General features: G+C 39.5%; 2 protein-coding genes across 3 annotated transcripts; both read left to right on the top strand.

Annotated features, from left to right (window-relative positions):
• Nucleotides 1-987: 987 nt before the first annotated feature.
• LOC103708094 (glycerophosphodiester phosphodiesterase GDPD2-like) lies at nt 988-5,879 on the top strand. 2 transcript variants are annotated; one of them, XM_008792872.5, is made up of 7 exons: nt 988-1,464; nt 1,589-1,770; nt 4,208-4,267; nt 4,369-4,650; nt 4,769-4,864; nt 4,970-5,166; nt 5,256-5,879. In XM_008792872.5, exons 1-7 carry the CDS (start codon nt 1,368-1,370, stop codon nt 5,491-5,493), a joined length of 1,152 nt encoding a protein of 383 aa, XP_008791094.2. In that variant the 5' UTR covers nt 988-1,367; the 3' UTR covers nt 5,494-5,879. The 2 variants fall into 2 exon arrangements, with proteins under 2 accessions (XP_008791094.2, XP_038989344.1); XM_039133416.2 differs by having other exon boundaries at nt 991-1,464; nt 1,544-1,770.
• Nucleotides 5,880-15,983: 10,104 nt separating this feature from the next.
• LOC103708093 (NAC domain-containing protein 83-like) lies at nt 15,984-18,002 on the top strand. Its single transcript, XM_008792871.5, has 3 exons — nt 15,984-16,520; nt 16,772-17,058; nt 17,477-18,002. Exons 1-3 carry the CDS (start codon nt 16,340-16,342, stop codon nt 17,732-17,734), a joined length of 726 nt encoding a protein of 241 aa, XP_008791093.1. The 5' UTR covers nt 15,984-16,339; the 3' UTR covers nt 17,735-18,002.
• The last annotated feature ends 4,601 nt before the right edge of the window (nt 18,003-22,603 follow it).

Raw genomic sequence — 22,603 nt, 5'->3', positions numbered from 1 at the left:
GCTCCTCTCTTGCCCTAGCATCAAAACTCTCCTAATAGCCAGCTAGGTATCCCTCTAACCCCTTCCTAGCCCAATAGTGATATCTTCTCATTTCCACTCCCAATTCCTCCAATGGATATTTCTCTCCATTGGCCATGGAAACCTTTGCAACTATAAGATAGCGATCATGATCTTCTTTGCAAAGCTAAGTAGGTATTTTGGACAATCTTTCCAAGGTCATATTTGATCTCTCTATTTAAAGTTAATTATCCTTTTGCTTCTACTTCATTACCTTACCTACCATGCATGCTTGGTTTTACCACCAAACTATGTTCAATTAGACCCTTCCACATCCAAGCCATCCAATTCATAACAATGTTTCATATAAATGAATGAAAAAGTAAAAGTTGGGACTTGTCCAAGCAATTCTTCATGACAAATTCTACGTTACCATGTTATGGTAATGTCAAGTGCATTATTACTCTTTTTGCATCCATTAAGTATGTCCATATAAACAACAATCGCCTAGTCATATAAAACAACCCCAAAGATATTAGACTTGACATCAACAAGCAAATTGGCACCAACAGTAGCATCTATAAAGTAGATAGGAGCCTATTTCTGACTGTCAAAAGACCATATTATGTTCCAAGAAGAATCCATGTCCCTTCTTCAACTTAAATTAACTATATACACTTCAAAAAACTTCAACTAGACTATATTATTGTTTACCCATTAAAAAAAAAGATTATTACTATGCAAGAATACATATGTATGTATAGTAATAATGATGGTTGTTAAAAGGATAAACCCAAAATAATGAATTCCAAAATAAATGGTAAACCGTTAGCCTTTCTCCTCAGAATAGCAAGATCATTATATCCCTTGTGGGGACGTAGCTTTGACGAGTCAAATGGATGACCGAAAATGATAGAATATTTCAGAGGCATATTCCATCCCACCAACTTCCCCCCTCCCCAACGAGAGGGAAGATGGAGGCTTTGAGAAGGTCCTCCTCCTCCTTATCCCTGGCTAAACCACCCCCACCAATCCTTATACACAATAGCTAGCCCTTGCCATCCACAGCCTCTCCTATCCCTCCTCCGTTATCCACTTTATCCCCCCCTGACGGAGTAATCCCCTCCTGATATCATATCCCCCACCCCGGACCGACGTCGACGTTTCCCAAGAAGCTTCGGAATCCGAGTTATCCCGTGGACCCCATGGAATATCCCGCGGCATAAACCTCCCATCCGCGAACGCTATACCGAATATTCCCTCTCCTCCGCTCTCCTTTAAATTCCTTTCTCCTCCCCAACTCTCTCTCATCGCCCTCTCCACCTCCAAATCCCAAACTCTTGACGCTAAAACCAATCATCTTAACATCAATGGCTCTGAAGGCCGTTCATGTCTCCGATGTCCCCAATCTCGACCTGGTCCCCGAGGGCCCGACGATCGCCGTAGCCTCCTCCCTTCTCCCCAAAGGTAATAAAAAAAACTTTATTTTTTTATTCTTTCTGTAATATATCTCTCAAGAGATTATTCTTGGATTTTGGGTGCATAGAGGTTGGGGGTTGGATAAAGCTGAGGCAACGGATGTTGTGAACAGGGATGGAGGTGGTGAAGTCGGCGTTCAAGCCGGCGAAGTTCGTCGTCATCGGCCACCGGGGGAAGGGGATGAACGCTTTGGCGTCGCCGGACCGCCGGATGAAGGAGATCAAGGAGAACTCCATCCTCTCCTTCAACCACGCCGGACGTTTCCCCGTCGACTTCGTCGAGTTCGACGTCCAGGTATATAAAACACACGCCGCCATCCTTTTCCCGTTATCTCTCCTATCCCCCTCTTCGCCGGCGTTTTGTCTCCGGCTGCCCGTTTTTGTCGGCGCTCCGTTCGGACCGCGGCGATCCGCGCCTGGTGCGCGGCGTTCCGCCGGTGAGTCGCCGCGGCCCCTTGTCCCATTGGGAAAGAGGTCAAAGGGCGGGTTCATGAGGCCGCGTGGCTGTGTATCGAGTGGGCCACGTGTGCTTTTATGGCCGGAAAAAGAGACGACGGTTGACCCGTTCTTCGGTGGACGCTGTGATGCGATCTGGACCGTCAGATCGGTCGTTTGGTCCACGGTGTTTTTGGTGGGTCCCACAAAAATTGGCCATGGTCATTTAATTATAAACCTAGGCATTGCATCAACGCCATTTAATTTTATTATGTTATGAGTTTCATTTTAGGAAGGGTTGAGGATGACTGGAGAGGTTATGGTGGTTTGTGGAGCCAGAAAAGCTTCCGTTAGCTTTACCGCTCCAGGACAAGGACTGATCACGTGACTTGCACGCGGTTAGGATGAGAACAAAATCTGGATCTATATTTTGTGGTAGAAAAAGTTTTACAAGGAGTGATTGAATTGCGATCACATAATACCATTTTTTCGATCATGGATGCCAAGGTGCTACATTAGATGATTGTGCTTGCAATTAGGATTCTTTATGGTGCGTAGACTGCACCGTAGAGTGCTGTATAGCCCTTTTTTTTTTTGGCTGAAGACGGAAGTTTCATACATATGAATACAACCAAGAAAATCAGAAAGCGGTACATCACGAAAAGCTGTAAGCAACTCCGCTTCTCCCTTCCATAGGTGGTCCCCCGAATGGTTAGCCACAAAAGAAGCTACTCAATCAGCCACCCCATTGGCTTCTCTAAATACATGCTTCACTTGAAGCATCAGCCCGTCGGAAACCATGGCTCGGATGTCTCTCACCAGCAGATGGTAGTCGCCAAGCACCTTAGAAGTCTGCCAAATCCATTCAATAACCGTCGCAGAGTCACCCTCCGGGAGGACGTGCTGTAGAACCTTCAATGATCATCGTAGATTGTCTCATTTTAAAGCCGTTCATCTTTTGATGGTAGCTATCGATGGTTACATAGGCGCTTTATGGTGCAGCCTATGCACCATAGAGGATCCATTCTCCTGGTTTCTGAAGAGAAAGGACGTGCAAAACTAGTATTTCTTGATCTTAATAAAACATTTGTATAACTTTGCACGTTAAAGATTGTTTTTTCATATTGTCCATTGATTAGTAATCTGATTATTTTTAGATAAAAGTCAAAATCCCTAGGATGTGGCAACCTAGGGGAAAATGTATTAAGTTGTTGCCCCTGGTAACCTTTTATTGGTTTCATCATCTCATTATGGTGTTTGTCCAAATAAGCCCATTAACAAAGTGCGGTATCATTAATGAATTCTGAGTCACAAAGTACTAAGTTTGTCCAACTTTCCAATAATAAATACACATATGCAAACATGCAAGGCTATACCTTTACACTAAGGTGCTTATGCTGCATGTCAATAAAGGGGTAAGGATCCTCTAGGGTACATGTTTTGCACCGTAGAGAGTTGTGTAGTCTTGAATGACCACCATATCATCCGATTACGAAGACGGATGGCTATCGAACAAGATGTGGCGGACGGCATGCAAAACATATCGTGAATCGCACACAACGTTGCCATTTATTTCCATGATCGGATGATGTGGTGGCCATCTAGGATTGTACATGCACCGCAAAGGATCCGAAGTCAATGGTGTAAGGTTGGGTATGCAAATGTGTTTAACTATTGCTATTTCAGGTGTAGTGGGCAATTTACGTACTTGATCTGCTTGTTCCTAGACCACCTTAGAAGTGGCCATTCTTTACGGTGGGAAATAACCATCTGCATTTCTCAGAAAAAAGATATTTCCTTGTAGGGCATTGGCCCATACTTGTAATTTTTTTTTTCTTTGGCCACTCAATAGTGTGATCTTTACTTTTATTTCCCAAGTTTTACGTTACACCAAATCAAGGCACTCCAAAGGGCACCGGCGGTGTGGGTGAGTACCACCTCCTGCTTTGAGACATTCGAACTATAGTTGGTGGTGATGTGGCCTTTCAGGCCAGGCATGTTTATAGAAAGGCTAATGGGGTTGCAAATTGGGTGGTCTCGTATGTAGCCAATCACTCTAGTGGGGGCTTTGTGAGTTGGAGAGAGAGAGTTACCTAGAGCGCTCCAAGGCTCGCTATTCTTTAACTTTTTTGGATATATTCGTACTAGAATTGTATGAATCATCCGTTGTAGCAAAAAAAAATAAAATCAAGGCACTGATTTCTTTAATTTCGTGGGGTTTTTTCTTTCTTTTCTTCCTTAAAAATATTGGATGAGCGAAGAACCTTATAAGAGAACCATGAATGTGATTTTTGTAGGTGACCAGAGATGACTGCCCAATAATCTTCCACGACAACTTTATACTCACTGAAGAGGATGTAAGATTCTATATCTTCTCTTTTTTTCTTATGATCACAATTAAACATTTCTTCTTAATCTTATTCTGTTAAATAATCTTTTTTTGCTTTTGATCATCCAGGGCAATATATCTGAGAAGCGTGTGACCGATCTTACCATGGAAGAATTCCTCTCTTATGGGCCCCAAAGAGAGCCTGGGAAGGTGGGAAAGACATTATTTAGAAAGACCAAGGATGGGAGAGTGTTTGATTGGAATGTGGAAGTTGATGACCCTCTTTGCACATTGGAAGAAGTATTTCAAAGGGTTGATTCCCATCTTGGATTCAACATTGAGTTGAAATTTGATGACAATCTTGTCTTCCAAGAAGAGCAGCTAACTCACATTCTCCAAGTAATTTTGCAAGTATGTACATCTTATCCCTATGGCTACTAATCAAATTTCTTTCTTCTTATTGTTTTTTCTTAGAACAATAATTTTGTGGATGTGGTTGTTCTTAACTTCAGTATATTATTCTTGGCAGGTGGTCTGCAAGTATGCAAATGAAAGAACAATAATCTTCTCAAGCTTCCAACCTGATGCAGCACAACTTATTCGGAAATTGCAGGACACTTACCCTGTAAGTAGAGCTTCCATTCCTCGAGACTTACAATTAGAATTTAAAAGACTCGGATAAGCTATAAAAATAGTAATTGACCTTTTGATTGCATGACTTTTGAAACAGGTGTTTTTCCTTACAAATGGCGGATCAGAGATCTATAGTGATGTGAGGAGGAATTCTCTGGATGAGGCCATTAAATTATGCTTGGCAGGTGGCCTGCAAGGGATAGTATCTGAAGTTAAAGCCATCTTTAGAAATCCATCCATGATACCTAGAATAAAGGAATCCAATCTAGCCCTCTTAACTTATGGTCAACTAAAGTAAGCCTCTATCAACTTTCCTCTGATCGAGATAAATGTCGGGTTTTATTAGTTTGGTGTCACTAATCCAATATTTTTTGTGTCTGCAGCAATGTTCCTGAGGCAGTATATATGCAGCATCTGATGGGAATTAATGGTGTTATTGTTGACTTGGTTCAAGAGATCGCTGAAGCTGTTTCAGATTTCATTAACCCAGAGACAGTAGGAGATGAAAGCTTGTCTAATTCAGTAAAGGAGGAGAAGGCAAAGGAGTCAACAAAGCTAGAGTTTTCTCAGGGCGAGCTTTCATTTTTGATGAGGCTTATACCTGAATTGGTGCAACAATAGCCAAGTTTTTTTTTTTTTTTTTTGACCAGGCATTAACACTGTTATGAAGAATCCTATCATACTCGTATACATCATGGCTGAGACCCCTTCTTAAACTGCAACTGGAATTTGCTATGATGGTTTTTAAGCAGAGCCTCTCATGTTGTCCTCTATCTTGGTCAAGTCTTTTGGATACCAGGGGAAGGATGGCTTCTCTTTCCATAATGGAAAGTGTTCAGTTTGTAGAGGTAAAATGTGAATGAAATGGAGCCTTTGGGAGCTTGCTCAGCAAATTTATACTAACTTTGAGAGGACTGCAAGCCAAATGCATGCAACAGTATGTAAGTGAGGGGTGTAACTTATACTTGTCAAAAAGAATTTTTGTTATTGGAAGGCATTTGGTATCATGCTATGATTGCTCTGGTGCTTGCAAATGCTCAGATCACTTTTAATGGTCAGGCATTTGCTACTATGCTCCCTTCATCAGTTTATACTGATCAGAGTTTGGATTGAATGGATCTCCACACAGTTATCAGGTGGACCAAATGGTGTTCATCCATTGTAATTGAGAGCCTAATTGATTTTTTAAGAAAAATGCTGATAGTTTTTTTTGCAGCTTGCTCCATATTTATCCTCTCACTGATGAAATTGTCCCTTCAAATATCGAATAATGTATTTTCTCAATATGGTGACCAAAATATTACGATAAGACAAATCGAGATTAGCTAAATGAGATGCAAGAGACCCTAGAAACAAAAAAGCGGAGGTGGTGCCAGCAATGTTGAGATGGTGCTTATGGGCAATGATGACATCGACATCTTAGGTGGTGATCAAGAAAAATGAGTTAGGGTTGAAGATGAGGTGTGGCTGGGGAGAAAGTCATGGAGGAGGGTGTGGCATTGGTTGCTAAGCTTCATCTCTAACTTCACCACCACCACCACCATCACCACTATCGCTCCTGTCCTTAGCGGTCTCCTACACTTCATTGAGCTAATCCTAATTTCACTCACCATATATGTTTTCGCCACTCTATCGAGAGATACATTATCAGGTATATGAAAGGACAATTTTGTCTGGGAGAGGCTAAAAAAATCAATATGCCCTTTTCTTGCAAAATCTATCAGGAAATAGATTATTTTTGCAGAATCCACTTCCAATTGTGGGTAAAAAGGAGCAACCACTTCAGCTAGGCCATTCAAGTCTTGAATTAGAAACGTTACTGGCGAAGTAAATCATCACACTTGGAGACTTAGCCCATGAAGTAATTCATTGTATCTATGATCCAACAAATTGGAAGAGAATCAATAGATTCTGTTTTGGCAAGCGATTCATCCTACCCGGATGCAGTATACTACTATTACTGCACTCTTCATACTCCCCCTTTGGCCTTCTCCCTTGCCATGGTCCCCTGATTTATTTAGAAATAGACAGCAACTATTGGTGAATGCCAAGAACTAATTGATGGTTTTCATTTATCTTTTCCTAAACATAGAACATGATCAAAGTCACAGTTAAACAGAACATGCTCAACGTGGGACTTATGTTTGTAGTGTTTGTTGAGTCATGAAGTTTAGACTTATGTTTTGACAATATAAAAAGTGAATAGTCTCACAGAGAGTATGTTATAATCTAGAATCTCATCCAAAAAAAAAGCCAGCCAAAAAATATTATTTAGTTTTTTTGATCCCATGTAAATATCCAACATCTATCCAGTGCATAGTCGATATAGAACTAAATGCATGCCCGCACGGATTCTCGCATACAACTCTATTTAAGCCTTAGCATCTTTAACAGGCTGAGGGTCCAAATTAATTCAAATCTAATCGTAAATATCACAATCGGCCTATAGTCAGCCTTTATGAATCTATGCTGCAATGTCTCATAGTTCATATTAGCTACGGGCCGGATCTGCTTTGATATTATTTATCATGAATCAGGACTTCATTCAAAGATGGTAGCTAGAAAATACTATTTGGATTTTTTGATTCTGTGTAAATATATAAGTTCTATCCCATGCATGACCAATATCGAACTAAATCTATATCTATTTGGATCCTCATATAATATAAGAATGGAATGAAAAAAATCCGGCCATAATGTTGCATCCTCGTGGAAAGCATGGGGCCTCTATTTGGATGGCTTGGTTTCATCTAAGTTAGTGCTGTCTTCCATGGGTGGAGGCCTGATGATTAAGTTGGCCCAATGAAACCATTCAAATTGTTGTGGTAAAGTATGATGAGACGTTCATCCCTTATATATTCTTTGAAGGCATTTAAAATTGGAGACCCCATAGTCATCTTCTCCCAAAAATTTTTGGAGATCATGGAGCACTTTACTGGTCATAACAAGACAACATGGATCACACAGCATATATTTAGTTCTATATTGATTATATATTTAATGAATTTTGAATATTGATATATAATTAACTAATTTAAATAATGTTTTTTGACTATTTTTTTGAATAAAGTCGTACATCGTTGCAATAATAACAAAAGAATAAAGCACTGATTATAGGATGTCATATTGAATTGAAATCCTCTAAGTTGACAGTTAACTGGCTTAGAGTAGAGACTGGTGAGTTTTTGTGAAGAACCACCAACCTTTAGGGCAAGTTCCATCCTCTTGGAGGGCGACTCGGCCACGGTGATCAGTTGGGTCCGGAAGAGCTCTCACAGTGATGGAGGAGTTCACCCTTTGCTTCATGACATATGGTTGATGGTAAGGGAGGAGGTTATTTTTCGAGCTATGCATGTATATCGTGAGGATATTGGGGCGGCGGACTGGGTGGCAGCATATATTGCGAGCCACTCAGGAGGCATCCTATGGGTTGGTGAGGATGATTTGCCCGGTGCATTCCGGGACCTTTTGTTTGTAGACTCTACTGAGTGTATTCGTACCTGTATAGTATGAAACACCCGCTTTAGCAGCAAAAAAAAAAAAAAAAAAAAAAAAAAAAAGAAAGAACCACCAACCTTTTTTATCTTTTTTTCTCGCCATTTTATCCTTTTATTCTTTTGAAGGTTCAAAAGGAAAATGCCAATGGAGTGCTATTTACAGCTTATTGGTGATAGATAAGCTTCATGAGAGCAACAAGCTCCTGCAATGAAGGTAAGGAAGTTCTTGGCCAATTGATCTCGCCTCCTCGCCGGATAGCTTCCTCGGAGGGCCAATTAGAGGGTTGATTGAGTCGATTGGCATCTCCACGGCCATATTCAATCTCAGTATGTGATTTTAGATAGAAAAAAAATCTTGTTTCGGAATAATTGAAAAAAGAGGCTCATATGGTACCTTTTGTTTTCTAAATCAAATTTTCAATAAATATATGGGAATACAGATATGTTTTTCAAAAGAATAAAATATGCGTGGTTTCATTTTTCATCAATTGCATTTATAATCTTAGCCCTCGAATCAAAATTGAAGAATCCTTTAGAAAAAATACAGCTACAGAAGCAATAAAGAGATAGTCACAATAAATCAATCCCGCATTGTGGGGACAGACATGTATTGAAAGAATTTTTTTGTAAATTAGTTATTAAATTATGATCCAGCTTTATTAAATTCTTAAAAAAAATCTTTGTAAACAAAATAATAAACATAAAAATCTTTTGGTTTGTCTTAGGATCTTTTTGACTTTGTTTTTGTTACCATTGTCATAATATTCATGCTCTTCATGTCCATATTAATTCCTCTTCCAGTGCTTTTCCTAATCTTCCTCTTCCACTCTCTAGTCCCGGAAGCTCTTTAGATTAAATCACTGGAAAGAAGGTGCCAATGCATAGCTGGTAAAGTTGGTAGGAGTTGCCTTCTCCGTAATAAAAGGAAGGGCTCAGAGAGAGACAGAAAGAGAGAGAGAGACTTGAGAAGTCTTAATTAACCTGCATAAGAGAGAGAGATGGCTGCATTATACCTTCAATCACAGAGAAAGTGACATAACATTGTCAACTTAGGCCAGGTTAGGCAATTTCCAAGCTTTAATACCAGTCTGAATCTGATTTCCTTGGCTGTCCTACTCAAAACAGGCTCAGAATTGAAAGGCCCAACTATGGCCTGAGCCTGAGATTCTAGTGGGCCATGGTTGGATCTAGACTTTTTTATTCGCCTAGCTCCAATTTATTATGTTTTAGGCTCCATCATAAGGGTTCGGATTGTATCTTTAGCACAAAAGAATAATTGATCTTCTCTTGCAGCATTGCCTATTGGGTCGCACTCTGTACAAATGTCAAAGCACTCTGAATCTATTCATTCGCCAGCCTGCATGGATATCGAAGCAACCATTTTGCGATCCAATGGTGGATTCATGCAAAGGAAGGTGAATCCTTCTTTCCCGTGAAAGATTCAACCCCGTTTCTGTTGTATACTTGAGCCCGAGCCCCTTCTATAGCCTAGACCAATGACATAAATTAGTTAACTTTTATGGACTTCTACTTCCATGGCTCTCACTTAATTGTTGAACGTTTTATCGATTCTCATGATTGTATTTATTCAAAAATAATATAATAATATCCAATTTTGCAAAAAATTAAAGAATGACTAAGATTGATGGTTAAGGGGTTAGCCTCACTTTTTTTTTTCCTTTGAGAGAAGCACTTTTGGTTTTTTTTTTTGTCAAGAGCGGCTGCTCATTTTATATAACTCTAACGTGAGTGCAACCTGCCAAATCGCGGAAAAGTAAAAGATACAAAGAGGGATGAATGTCTGATACAGACGTCCAAAGAAAATCTCTGGAATACCGGACAACAAAGGAGGCGATCCAGTCTGCAGCTCTGTTCGCCTTCCTGAACATCACCCATCAACCGCGCCATCCTATGGGTCTTCCGAATGAGGGGATGACCATCCCCAAACCGATCCGCCCCTCGGAGCCAGTCGATAACTACAGAAGAATCTCTCTCGAGACATACCTGCTCCACACCAAGTACCTGCCACGCATAGGATATACCCTCTCACGCTGCCTGCAGCTCTACCCTGACCACTGTGGACCCGGCGTGCACCGCCCTCCTGCTGCTATCATCCTACCAAGGTGGTGCCTAATTACAAATCTAACCCCTCCAGTCACACCATCCACTGACCGACTACCATCGAAATTTACTTTGAGAAAAACACTTTTGGTTCGAAACATTTCCATCTCCACAAACCTACTGCATCAAGCCATTATGTTCAGTGAGGCAACCACCTCACGCTCATGAGATGCGCTAGCTGCTTTCGAGCTGCACCAGAATAGCAAACAATTGAGTTCATATCACTCTATGAACTGTCTCCACTGACATCACCCCTATTCTCCAAAACCCCGAGAAAATAACTAAGAGAACGCATATTAATTGAAACATTTCTCATTAGATCTCATCCCTAAGAACATTAAAATAATGCCGCCCATCTTCGCTCGAAAAATATAAAATCGTGACCCTTCCAATGCGTCGATCACCCACCGACATACCACTTGCTAGGAGATAGGCCAAAATTATCAGATAACTCACCATTAGAATTAATCCATGGGTCCCCTAAGATATATGCATGGCCTAATAAGCTTGTAATTTCAGGTGTTGCTTCATTTGCAAGAAAATATCGTATGCCTGGTCATTCCGCTCCAAAAGCATTGAGAAAGCACACCACCCTCATGGAGGAAGACCTCAAAGGTCATTTTCTCTTTAATTATTACTGTGTCATTTGCCACGCCTCTTGGAGGGTCATTGGTTTGTGTTCACATTCGTCCACTTTTTTAATGTCAGTCTTATTTTTTGATAAGGAAATGATGATGCCAACGAAGAGTGAAGAAAGAAGAGAACGGTGGACAAGCTAGGGAGCGTCATAAATAATAGGAGAGAATGAAAATTGTTGAAAACCTCTTCCAAAAATTTAAAACAAATTGAAGATGGATCCTGTTGCTGGTGGTCCAAACCGAGAACGATTGACACAGCGGTGTGAACGGGGTTCCGTCTGAGTTGTCTTGGTTGGTGTTGGTTACGCTTCACCTTCCACCGGGAAACCTGCGAGCAAGCCTCGCACCACCACTGGGGTAGTGGAGGCCCTCCGACGATCAAGTCAGAGGAGATTGGAGGAGAAGGAGAGATAATAATCGCAAGCAAGAGAGTGCTCTGGAAGATATTGCTTACCCCCCCTTCTCCCCCCAGCCGCATATATACCTGGCTGGGGGGTCTCTGAGGGGGGTTTGTCATCGTGGGCGCGGCGGAGTGGCCACTGACATGGCCGTTACAGGGCGTCGTGGAGCAGCGCTGGGTACGGCCATGACAGGGCGTAGTGGAGTTCCGCTTTGTACGGCTGATACAGGAGATCGTGGAACAGCATCGGATACAGCCGTTGCAGGGAGTAGTGGAGCAGGAGGCCTCGGCGTGCCTCTGGGAAGCAGCCTGTCGTTATCAAGAGATCTCCGACTCGGGGTCGGAGTGCTGGATCAGGGGGCAGCCGACCCGGGGTCGGGCTGCGGTGCTGAGGATATCCGACTTGGGGTCGGATTGCTAGATTAAGGGGCAGCCGACTCGGGGTCGGGCCGCGAAGCCGAAGATGTCCGACTCGGGGCCGGACTGCTGGATCGAAGGGCAGCCGACTCGAGGTCGGGCTGTGGAGCCGAAGATGTCCGACTCGGGGTCGGATTGCTGGATCAAAGGACAGCCGTAGTCTTCATGGGCGCGCGTGCCGGTCACGTGGAGCATGGCGGCTTAGTTCCCCCGTAACAGATCCTATTGAGAGATAAATGATCATTAGAATGATGAAAAATTAATTTATACTAATAATTATAATATTTTATATATTTATTATTGTATTATACTATAAATATAATATAATATTATATTATATCATAATACATTGATATATTATGTTAAATAATTTAATATTATATTAAATTATTATTCTATAATACATAATGTTATAGTACTATATTATAATAATATTATATTACATTACATTAATATTATACTATATTATATATTTATGTATTAATACATATTTTATTTTATTATGCTCTATTATATAAGACTGGTAATGTCCTTTATGGTCATTTTGTCATACAAAAGTACTTTCGCAGTTTGTTTACCAAATACATGTTAAAGTGCCAGAGCACTTTAGAAATGTAGTTATCAAACAGCAAACAGCTTTTTATAAACGCTCTGCTTCAAACAGCTTTACTTCCAAAAGTTCTACTACTAACAGCTCTCCCAAACAGGGGCTTAGTTTCTTTCAAAATATAAAAAAATTTATTGTTCCTTAAAAGTAATGCAATGTGATAACTTATCATGAATACATGATTCACGTTGTGTTAATCTTTGCTTAACTCGATCAAACTTAGGAGAAAAGGAAACAGGGGGGGCATTTGCTCCCAACTTGGGATGCCCATCACCATCAGAAAAATTCTTTTCTCTCCACTAACTTTTTGATATTATTTTTCTTCTCGGAAAAGAGAGTTTCAAAGCGTGTTCCTTCCAAGGATGAGGTTCAAGGATTCTTCCAACATCCCCCAATGATATGAACCACAACATTTAGAATCCACCCTTTCAAAGCCACACACACACACACACAAGTGGGACTGGGACACACCTTGATGCGTAGATACTTCCACAAAGGGCTGCCAAGGAGGAAAAAGTTAAGTGGTGCACGAGTAAGACCCAAGCCCATTTCACATGATGGAACCAACTAAAAACAGAGTATGATTGAGACTTGAGAGCTCTAATAAACCATGATTGGGCTGTAATTTTATCAATGTTTCAATCTTGAAACAATTAAGGACACCTTTTATTCTCACATTGTTTGGTTGCTTCAACTATGTCTAGAATGCCAATTTCGTTTAACTAATGGCTTTTGACTCCAACAAAAATAGATTGATGAGCTTGCAATTCTGAAAAACCTACCAGCAACACCCGAAATTTCGATATCTGTAAATGTTTGATTTTTTTTCTTTTTGATAATGAAATAGTAAATTCATTAAATTTTTAGTCAAACTAAAAACGGTTAGTGAATTACATCAGATCATGGGCGAAAGTCGTAAATGATTAAAAGATATGGCATTGACAAATATTGGTGCATAATTTCTCAAAACAAAGGACGTATTGGAATATCATTTTAAATGCGTTGCCTCCTTATAGTGCTTCCAGACCAAAATGCAGTTGACATCAATATGAAGAGTACTATTAGGTAGTCCGAATAACTTAGTTTTGTATTTCAAAATTTGTAGCTTGCTGATATGCAAATGTTTATCACCTGATCATATAATATATACAAGTAAAAATTACATACTGAAAATGAAAACAACAAGAAGATTTTTTTTTTTTTTAATCACAAGACTGACAACTTGCTAGGTAAAAAAAGTTTTTGATTTTTAGATTTTTTAACATGATAAAATAGAATATCCACCTCATACTTTTTTTTCTTATGCCTGTGTCATTATGTGTGGTCCATGAATGGCACAACCATGTGCAAGCCATCCCCTCAGAAGTTTAGAATGGGGGAGGGGGGCAAATGGCCTTTTTGGTTCTTCCACTCAATCAATTCGAACCGCTGAAGCCAATAAATAAACAAAGCCAAGTCCAAACAAAACAAGCAAGAATTTTTCTTTTTTTTTAAAAAAAAAATATCCAAGCACAATAATTGTACCTTTTGACGTCTCCTCTTACTCCTACAAACCCTCTTCTAATCCCAACACGCAAACCTCTTTTGACCAGAAAAAAGAATTATAAAACCAAAACGGCACCTACAAAGACACCAACTTCAGAGGCAAGAATTGAGATGGAATAAAAACCTAATGAGCGAAAGCAGACAAAATATCTTACAATAAAACCCAGCCGCATTCCGGCTTGAGATGTTTCCACACTGCAAGTGGAATATGACATCTCTTTCCTGCCTTTTTACCTCTTATTCTCGTATCTATTTATATAAAAATCCACTTTTCCCCTCTCCCTACGGCAACGAAAGCCCGTCCACGTTCCTCACGAGGCTACACTGTATTCCCATTACCACCTCTGGTTTTTTTTTTTTTTTTTGGTATATCAACATCGCTCACATAAATCTCATGTGAGCACTACCATAAAAACTTAAAAAAAAAAATACACCCAAGCTATAGATTAGGTCGCTTTTTTTACTGTTCACCATCTGTTGTCTGAATTCTTAAGTTTTACTTTGAAATTACTAGTAACCATAGCTTGGACAACTGGAGCATCGTCTACTACATTTAATTTTCTCATGACATCTTTGGAAATACTATTCATGCATAGACACCAACAGCCCCCATGGTCTCTTTATTTTTTTTTTCTATTTCTATAGACAAATTATGATGGTTACATACAAGCTACCATAAGTTGATAGAGGCTCTGATTGCAACCTACAATATCCTTGGCAGAGTTGGTGTCACAATTTTTCTAACAAGCCAGTACTTTCCCCTCATCAATTTTGTCACCCAATAATATGCAGGAAATATATATATATATATAAAGGAAAACTTGTCCCCTTTATCCTGTAGGAAAGTTTCAATCTTAGCTTCTTGTTATTCTAATGCTTCTTTAACTTCCAAAACTCCTCAAGGATAATTCTTATCTTTTAAAATTCTCAATATGCCTTATCTTTTCTTCTTTTGTGTGTGTGTATATATATATATATATATATCCTCCTGTCTGTTGTTCTGGAAGCAACTTGGTCCACAACCGTGTCTCTATGCAAATTGGATTCCCTAACCCACTATGACTCATAAGATTACCATATTAGCCTTATCTCATAATGGAAAAAATTGAAGGAATTCAGTAAAAAGAAAAAGCTCTTTTTTTTTTTTTTTTTTTAAAGATCTCCTGATCATGCTTGGTTAAGACTGGAGAGATCCTCATTAGAAAGAGATCAAGCTATCATATATCACCGTCCTAGTAATTTTATCTTTCAAACTTGTATGCAGAAATTTTATGTTGGCTACAAAATCTATCCACCATTGCTTTTTACATGCAATTCGATTTAACTTAGTGCAGAACAAGATGAAAAAATAAGCAAGCAAATAATAAATCTCATCCTAAAAAGTAATCATTTGGTGTGCAGTGATCGCTTTTTGAACGTAATTACTAAACTATCACAAAAAATAGCTGAGTTGATAATTGGCAAAAATAAACTAAACTGAGCGGCTTCGATTCAGCTGTGTGGATTTTTGTTTTTTTTGAAGAGTCATGTTAAAGATGGAAGGCTATATAATAATGTAGTCATAAATAGTTAAGAAAAGGTCGCTTGATGTAATAAGTTATGAACGTGAAGGGTATTTTAGTCATCTTACTAGTCCACGGGAGCCGTTGATGCTCTCCAGCTGTAAGCATGACGTAAGCTTCCCCTATTCCATACGGCGGAGCCACTCCGCGGCAAAATGACCAAAACGACCCTCCTAATCGGCGAGCAGCTGGCGTATCTTCTCCGCAGATACGACAAAAGGATAAGGGTATTTAAGTCAACTGGAAGATAATCGATTCAGAAAAGTCCTCCTTCTGTCCTTTTCAATAAAAAAATATATATTTTTGTTTTCCTCTAAAATCCATGTCGCCACACATTTGTTAAAATGCGTCAAAGGGTTCGAGTCTGGTTCACGCCACAGCGGTCGTCGCCTTCTCCCCGCAACCTTACTATAAAGCTGCCCCTCGCTTTTCTCATATACAAACTCACCTCCTCCTCCTGCTTCTCCTCCTCCTCTCCTTTGTCCTCCTCCTCCTTCCTCCCTCCCTCCCTCTCTCTCTCGCCCCCTCTTGCTTCCTCTCTCTTCCTTGGATTTGAGAGAAAAAAAAATGGAACATGGGTGCTATTAGCTTACAAACCCATCTGGAATTGGACTCGAAGTGTTTGGTACTGCTTCTAGCTTCAAAGTGACGCAAGAGGTGTGAGGGGGTTCCTTTTGGTCATGGACAAGCCAAGTTTTATGAGGCAAGGAGTGCTCAGGCTGCCCCCTGGATTCAGATTCCACCCCACTGATGAAGAGCTTGTTGTGCAGTACCTTAAGAGGAAGGTCTTCTCCTGTCCATTGCCGGCTTCCATCATCCCCGAGATCGATCTCGGCAAATACAATCCTTGGGACTTTCCTGGTTAGTAGTACTAATTTTTAATGCATGAAATGTTTGTAAAAAACCAGCTCAACTTTCTCATCATAGACATGATGGCAGCCATAATTTGCAAAGTGGAAGTCTTTGCAGAATCATTTTAGCTAGATTTTTAGCATGCAGCTTTTTCTACTTTAGCACTCTGAATGTAATGATGATGAAGATGATTACATTATTGGGTTGAGCTTGAAGATGGTTGTGTTTTTCTTCTTCCTTCTCTCCTTCCTGTTGTTTAGGTGCGTGTAAGCAAGAGCGGTATTTTTTCCACCTTAGAGAAGCCAAGTATCGGAATGGTAATCGATCGAACCGGGCAACCGGCTGCGGTTACTGGAAGGCAACAGGGAAGGACAAGGCGATCGTAGCTTCGAGCAGCAACCAGGTGGTGGGGATGAAGAAGGTGCTGGTCTTTTATCATGGGAAGCCTCCAAGAGGGTCCAGGACTGATTGGATCATGCATGAGTATCGCCTCGCCGGCGCTGAGACTAGAGCCTGTGTCTTTCCCCAAAGAAAGAACTCAACCCTTGTGAGCTTTCAGTCCTTTCCTCCTTCCTCTTCTTCAATTTGAAAGAAAACTTTACTTGTACTCGCTATCACCCTCTCCCTCAAATTGATATCTGCTAAGCAAGCAGCTTCTTTTTTGCCAATCCTTTTGAACATTTCTGTCAGCTAAGTGAGCCCTCTCATCTCCTTTTTTGAATTGTGTCTAGCTAAAAAGTTCCTGTTAGGTTGTCAACAAAATCATAATAGTAGTTTCAATCAAGTAGTTTGAGTATTTCATCAATTACTTGTTTTCTATCAGTTTCCTAGCCTCATGAAAGATGCTGATACAAAACTACGAGTCTCTAAGAAGTGAGAAGAAGAAAAAAAATTTAATAGAACCGCAAGTGGAGATAAGTAAACGGTTCTAAAATCTTACTAAATTCTGCAATGCTTTTATGCAGAGTTCCATGGTTCCTACAAAAGATTGGGTGCTCTGTCGTATTTTTAAGAAGAAAAGAGCTACCAAGATGGATGTTGATGTCGAAGAATGCCACGAAGAGAGCCAAAGTAGAAATGGTAGCATTGGGTTCGTTGATTTCATGGGGCTGCAACAGAGAGATCAACGGCCTTCCTCAGCCTCTTCATCAGAATCAAGCTGTGTCACCGAGCCTTCTGATGGATCAAGCAGTGGAGATGCAACTAGCTGCAGCAACAGTTGATCACTTCCATAAGGAAGAAAGCTTAGAGCTCTTTTGCTTCGCTGTATCAAAACTAAAAGCCTCCTATTTTTCCTCTCTCTTTTTTCCCCCTTAATCGGAGATCCTCCATGAATAACCATAAGCTTTTGACTCTAGGAATTCTAGTCTCTTCATCTCTTGTAAGTTTTCTTTATGAACAACTTAGATACAAGAGATCTTTGTGGATCATCAGAGCTTGTTGCTAATGTGGAAGAGATGTTTTCCTTAATGAAACTCTGTGTTTTGTTTATTTCTAATTATCCTTCATTGTGTAATTCTGAGGTTTATTATTTTACCAAGGCCTAATTACCCATAATATAAATGAAGATAGCTGCAGTGGGTGCTTCAGTGCAGAGGCCTAATGGTTCTAAAATGCAAATGGTGTTTTGTAAGCAATAAAGAAGATCCAATGATGTAAAAAGAGAGGAAGGAAAGCATAGCAAGAAAGGGGGAGGCATTTGTCCATGTGGTTTGCTGAAAGAGATGCTTTGAGCCTTTGGGGCCAGCTGAGAAAATAAGGGGAGCTAGTCAAAGGAATCTGGGTCCCTTGACAAGCACCCATCTTGGCCAAGAATATTTGCACTAGATTTTGTTTTGACAAGGGAGGAGAAGAAATCAACTCAGAATAAGACCCAAGACTTGGATGTTCTTATTGCTAAGCTGAAACCCTGACTTGGTCAAATGAGGCATGCTCCGTGGACGAACAAACCTTGTAATTAACTCATGTAAAACTGTGACATTGCTTCTTAGACAATCCAAAAGGTGGTCATCTGTCAAAATCTAGATTCTTAAAGTTGTTTTGTCAACAACCTCTATGACCAGAATTAGAACAAGCTTGGTAAAGTAATTTATGCTGAACTTCATAAAAACTAAGCATCTAGGTGCTTCCCACACAAAATGGATACCTTAGAGGAGAAATAAACTTCCTAAAACACCAATTAGATTGTTATTCTAGTCTGATATTTGCACTAAACATGCACTAAACTGCCATTGTTGATGATTGTACAAGAAAAACCTCTCAGCCTAACTATTTCAGGTTGCTTGGAACACCTTAACACCCAAAAAAAAGCTGTCAATTTATCAAACAGTCTTCTAGTTCATGTTATGCCTGGTCTGATGTCTTGGTTAATCCGGCTAATTCTTAGCTGGACCACTTCTCTTGAAATTCGTTGCCCCAAGGTTATTTTTATGGATCGAAAACCTTGGAATAGTCAGTGATCGGGACATCGAAGAATACTCCGACGTGAGGAAAGGACAATCATCTGGACAAATTCAATGGACAAGTTGAAACCCATTCCATAGACTTGATGCAACCACTACTTAACAATGACTGTAATCAATAAATACTCTGGTTTCACTCATCAACATTGCTTCCTACCGAAAGCCATATATTACATTATGTAAGTTGTGCCTGAATTATCTAGTTTAGACACTCTCTCAATGCTGTTCTTAAGTCTTCTTCTAAATTACATTGGAGACAATAGAAGCATCGATTAGTGTTAAGTGTATGTTTTTTATTATGGCTTATAATGACCTTTATGTAGTTCTTAGGGGCACTGATTAGTTTCGTGTTTGCGTCATGACTTTTAATGACCGTCATATAACTATAATGGCCGTTACGAGTCATGACTAGTATACAAATTAATTAAAAAAATCATAACATTTTATGCAAGCTATTTCATTATATACAAACATATTCGGAGCAACACCTCATGACCATTATAAGCCAATAAGATATATTACAAACTGCTATTACAAAGCATATACTATTGATATTTTTTGAATTTAAATAAATCTTTTAATGCACAAGCTTCATGATAACCACTTTCAGTATCATTAGCAGTTCTTCATAATTTCAAGTTATGATCATTTCTGTGGGACAAACCCATTTATCGAAATCTTGGTTTGAATAAATGTGAAACCAAGGCTTCATTTAACATCTGATTATGGAAATCACTTCTCAAACTAGAAGAGCACAGGCTGGTGGAAGATGTTTTCATAATAAATGAGAACAGTTGAGATATTGTTCATGATCATATCTACAATCCAAGACATTCAAGAATAAAAATCGAATATTTTGAGTGCTTTTATGTATGAATAGTTCAAGTCATCTCCTGATTCAGATACATCCACGTAGAGGAAAATGATGCTTGATGAAAGGTGGATTGATGATGTGATGGACACACCATGCCTCATTGGCATTAGAGCAAAACTAAGTCATGATGACATAAGCTTATTATAATACATCTGTTATCAAGCATACAGAAGATAAAGAAATCCACATGACTAGCAGTGTTATAATGTAAATTATAAAGTTTAAAATAACATTAAAAGCACAAACGATGAAAGCAGTAGGGACGTCATGTCTTGGAAATTATAAAACACCCCAAAACATAGCATAGATGAGAACAATGACAAAAACAATATATAAAATCTAGTCAATAGATTAGCTTGGTAAAACTTGTAGGCATCTCAAAACCACCAAGTTTTTGATGGCATATGTAATATTATTTAAAAGTTACGTGCTAGCCATTACATGCGACCGAAAGAGAGAACGGCCGACCAAGGTTTCTTGTGAGTATGGTTTTAGGATCGTCATCCAACTAGATCTTGGGGAGTTCGTTCACGACACCACCAATGTTTCCTTTTCCATCCCCATTTCAATGAATGAATGAAAGAAACCCTGTCCCCCCCACTCCTTGACCCCTTCCACCGGTCTTTACCGGGTGCGCAAGATGACACCCAACAACCCGATAACCCGACCCATTTACGAGCAAGATAATCTCTAATTGAATTCATATGAGATCTATTCTATAATCGGGTTCCGATTCGGATCTTGCATGAATCCGACCCAATTACACCCCGCATGAGTGTGGGGTTGGATTGCTGACTTTGCGGTCATCGCCATCGACAAGGTGGGGACTGCCGGCATGGCGGACCACGCATAGTCTAAGCTTTGAGAGGTTTGGACTAACTACCCCCTGATGAGGGAATTTGAGCAGAGCAAGGAAGCAAGACATCATGCATGCATTTAAAATCTAGTTGAGAGTTGATTGAATGGCAGTTTGATCATTGAAAGGACAGTGGGGATCCACCCACCATGTGAACACCACATGAAGGTGCCCTGCCATGCAATGCAACAAACAAGGAGGGGAGGAGAAGCTTGTCTAGGACTCAATGTGCTGAATAATTACTAATTGGAACCAAACTGACAAGGCATTTATTTCCATATTTATTTTAAATGCTTCAATGTAAAGTTTGCAACTCTCTCTCTCTCTCTCACACACACACACACACAATTAATCTGAGAAATCTTGCTAATGATATGTTAAAGGCACAATTCAATTGCAATAGAATCCATTTTGCTTAAGAAAAAAAAAAACCTGAACTTCAAATTATGACTTGCTTAACAAATTCCTATGATTTAGATATGTTATGGATCATATGTGATGAACATCTGTTGCCAAATGCTTCAATACAATATTCTGTCTAGCAATTTCTCATCTTGATTTCACATTATGATGTGACTACCATAGATAAGTGTTTTACATGATTAATTTCCAAAATTCAGATTGCCATGAGATTATATAGTTGCATATTTGAATGTGTATGGTCTAAACTAATGAGTTGCTTCAACACCAAATTTTTGTTTCATGTCCATGTAAAAGCAAAAATTTCTACTTCTTTTTGGTAGCTAAAATTGCTATTTCTTTGATTTGTTGTCAACTAACTATTTCAGAAATCAGAACTACTGGAAATTCTTCAGATATAAGACCTAAAATGAATGTCGATCGCCCAACAGTAAAATGATCAGTAGAATGCCAGACAAAAGCAAATGGAGTTAATGAAATGATCAGAAATTAACTATTTCTGGTTCTAAATACTTATAGAACCAGAAATGAAATTAATGCATGCCTTCCACAAAAGCAAATGAAGTCATGCAGCACGCAGCACAGCTGGAAAGGGGGCCAATATATATCACTTACATTTGAAATGGAAAACAAATGGACAAGATGTCATTCTAGCTAACAAAGACAAAGATGAGGTGCAGCTATAATAAGTCAGCCTGATTTATGAATTTGTTTGTATTGGCAACAGACATTATCATGGTTTGCTTCACTTCATACATAAGTTCTAAGCATTGAGCACCCCTTCAGATTCCCTTGCTTCTAATGGAATAATTCAAAAGCCTCCAATACAAATTGAAAAAGAACAGATTCTTAGGGGTTGTTTGCTTGTCAGGTTTTAGTAAAATAGTTCCATACTGACTGTAATCCTTGTAATTTGGTTTCTTTTCATACAGCCTGTTTTGTGGAAACTGGCACATCATAGAGCCTGATAATTCAATTTTATAGAAAAGGCGCCCCCTTCTTCTTCATAGAATTGTTTTATAGAATATCAGGTTTAGTGGTTATCTTGTTTCTAACAACGCAGAGACAACAAAATGGCTCCTGAAAGACTTTAAGTTATACCAATAAACCACTGGACAGTAGACCATAAGCAAGCCTCATTGAACAGCTAAACTGAAACCAAGATCAAACAACAGGGGCAAAGATTTAACAAAGAAATACCAGAGCTTTTTTTTGAACATCTAAAACTGGGTGGCTTATTTGTCCCCCACCCCCCCTCTTTTTTTTTATTTTTTTATTTTTTTAATTTTTAAGTCCTAAACTAAAGGCGGTTGAGCCTACCATCTTCGGTCCATAGCAGGCCCAATTGGCCAATTCTTGTATTCTCCTCTCCTTAGACAAAATTTCATTCTCGAAATTGTCAAATTAAGGCCTTGTAAATTTAAAGATGCTCGGCCCAAAAACTTAACATACCCAAAATAGCTAGGAGATAATTTATTAT

Source organism: Phoenix dactylifera, chromosome 4, assembly GCF_051530095.1.
Source record: "Phoenix dactylifera cultivar Ajwa chromosome 4, Ajwa_hap1_PhDact_Kaust_v1.1, whole genome shotgun sequence".
Taxonomy (NCBI): domain Eukaryota; kingdom Viridiplantae; phylum Streptophyta; class Magnoliopsida; order Arecales; family Arecaceae; genus Phoenix; species Phoenix dactylifera.
The sequence above is the reverse complement of the archived record's forward strand: the minus strand, read 5'-3'. Positions and strand labels throughout refer to the sequence as shown.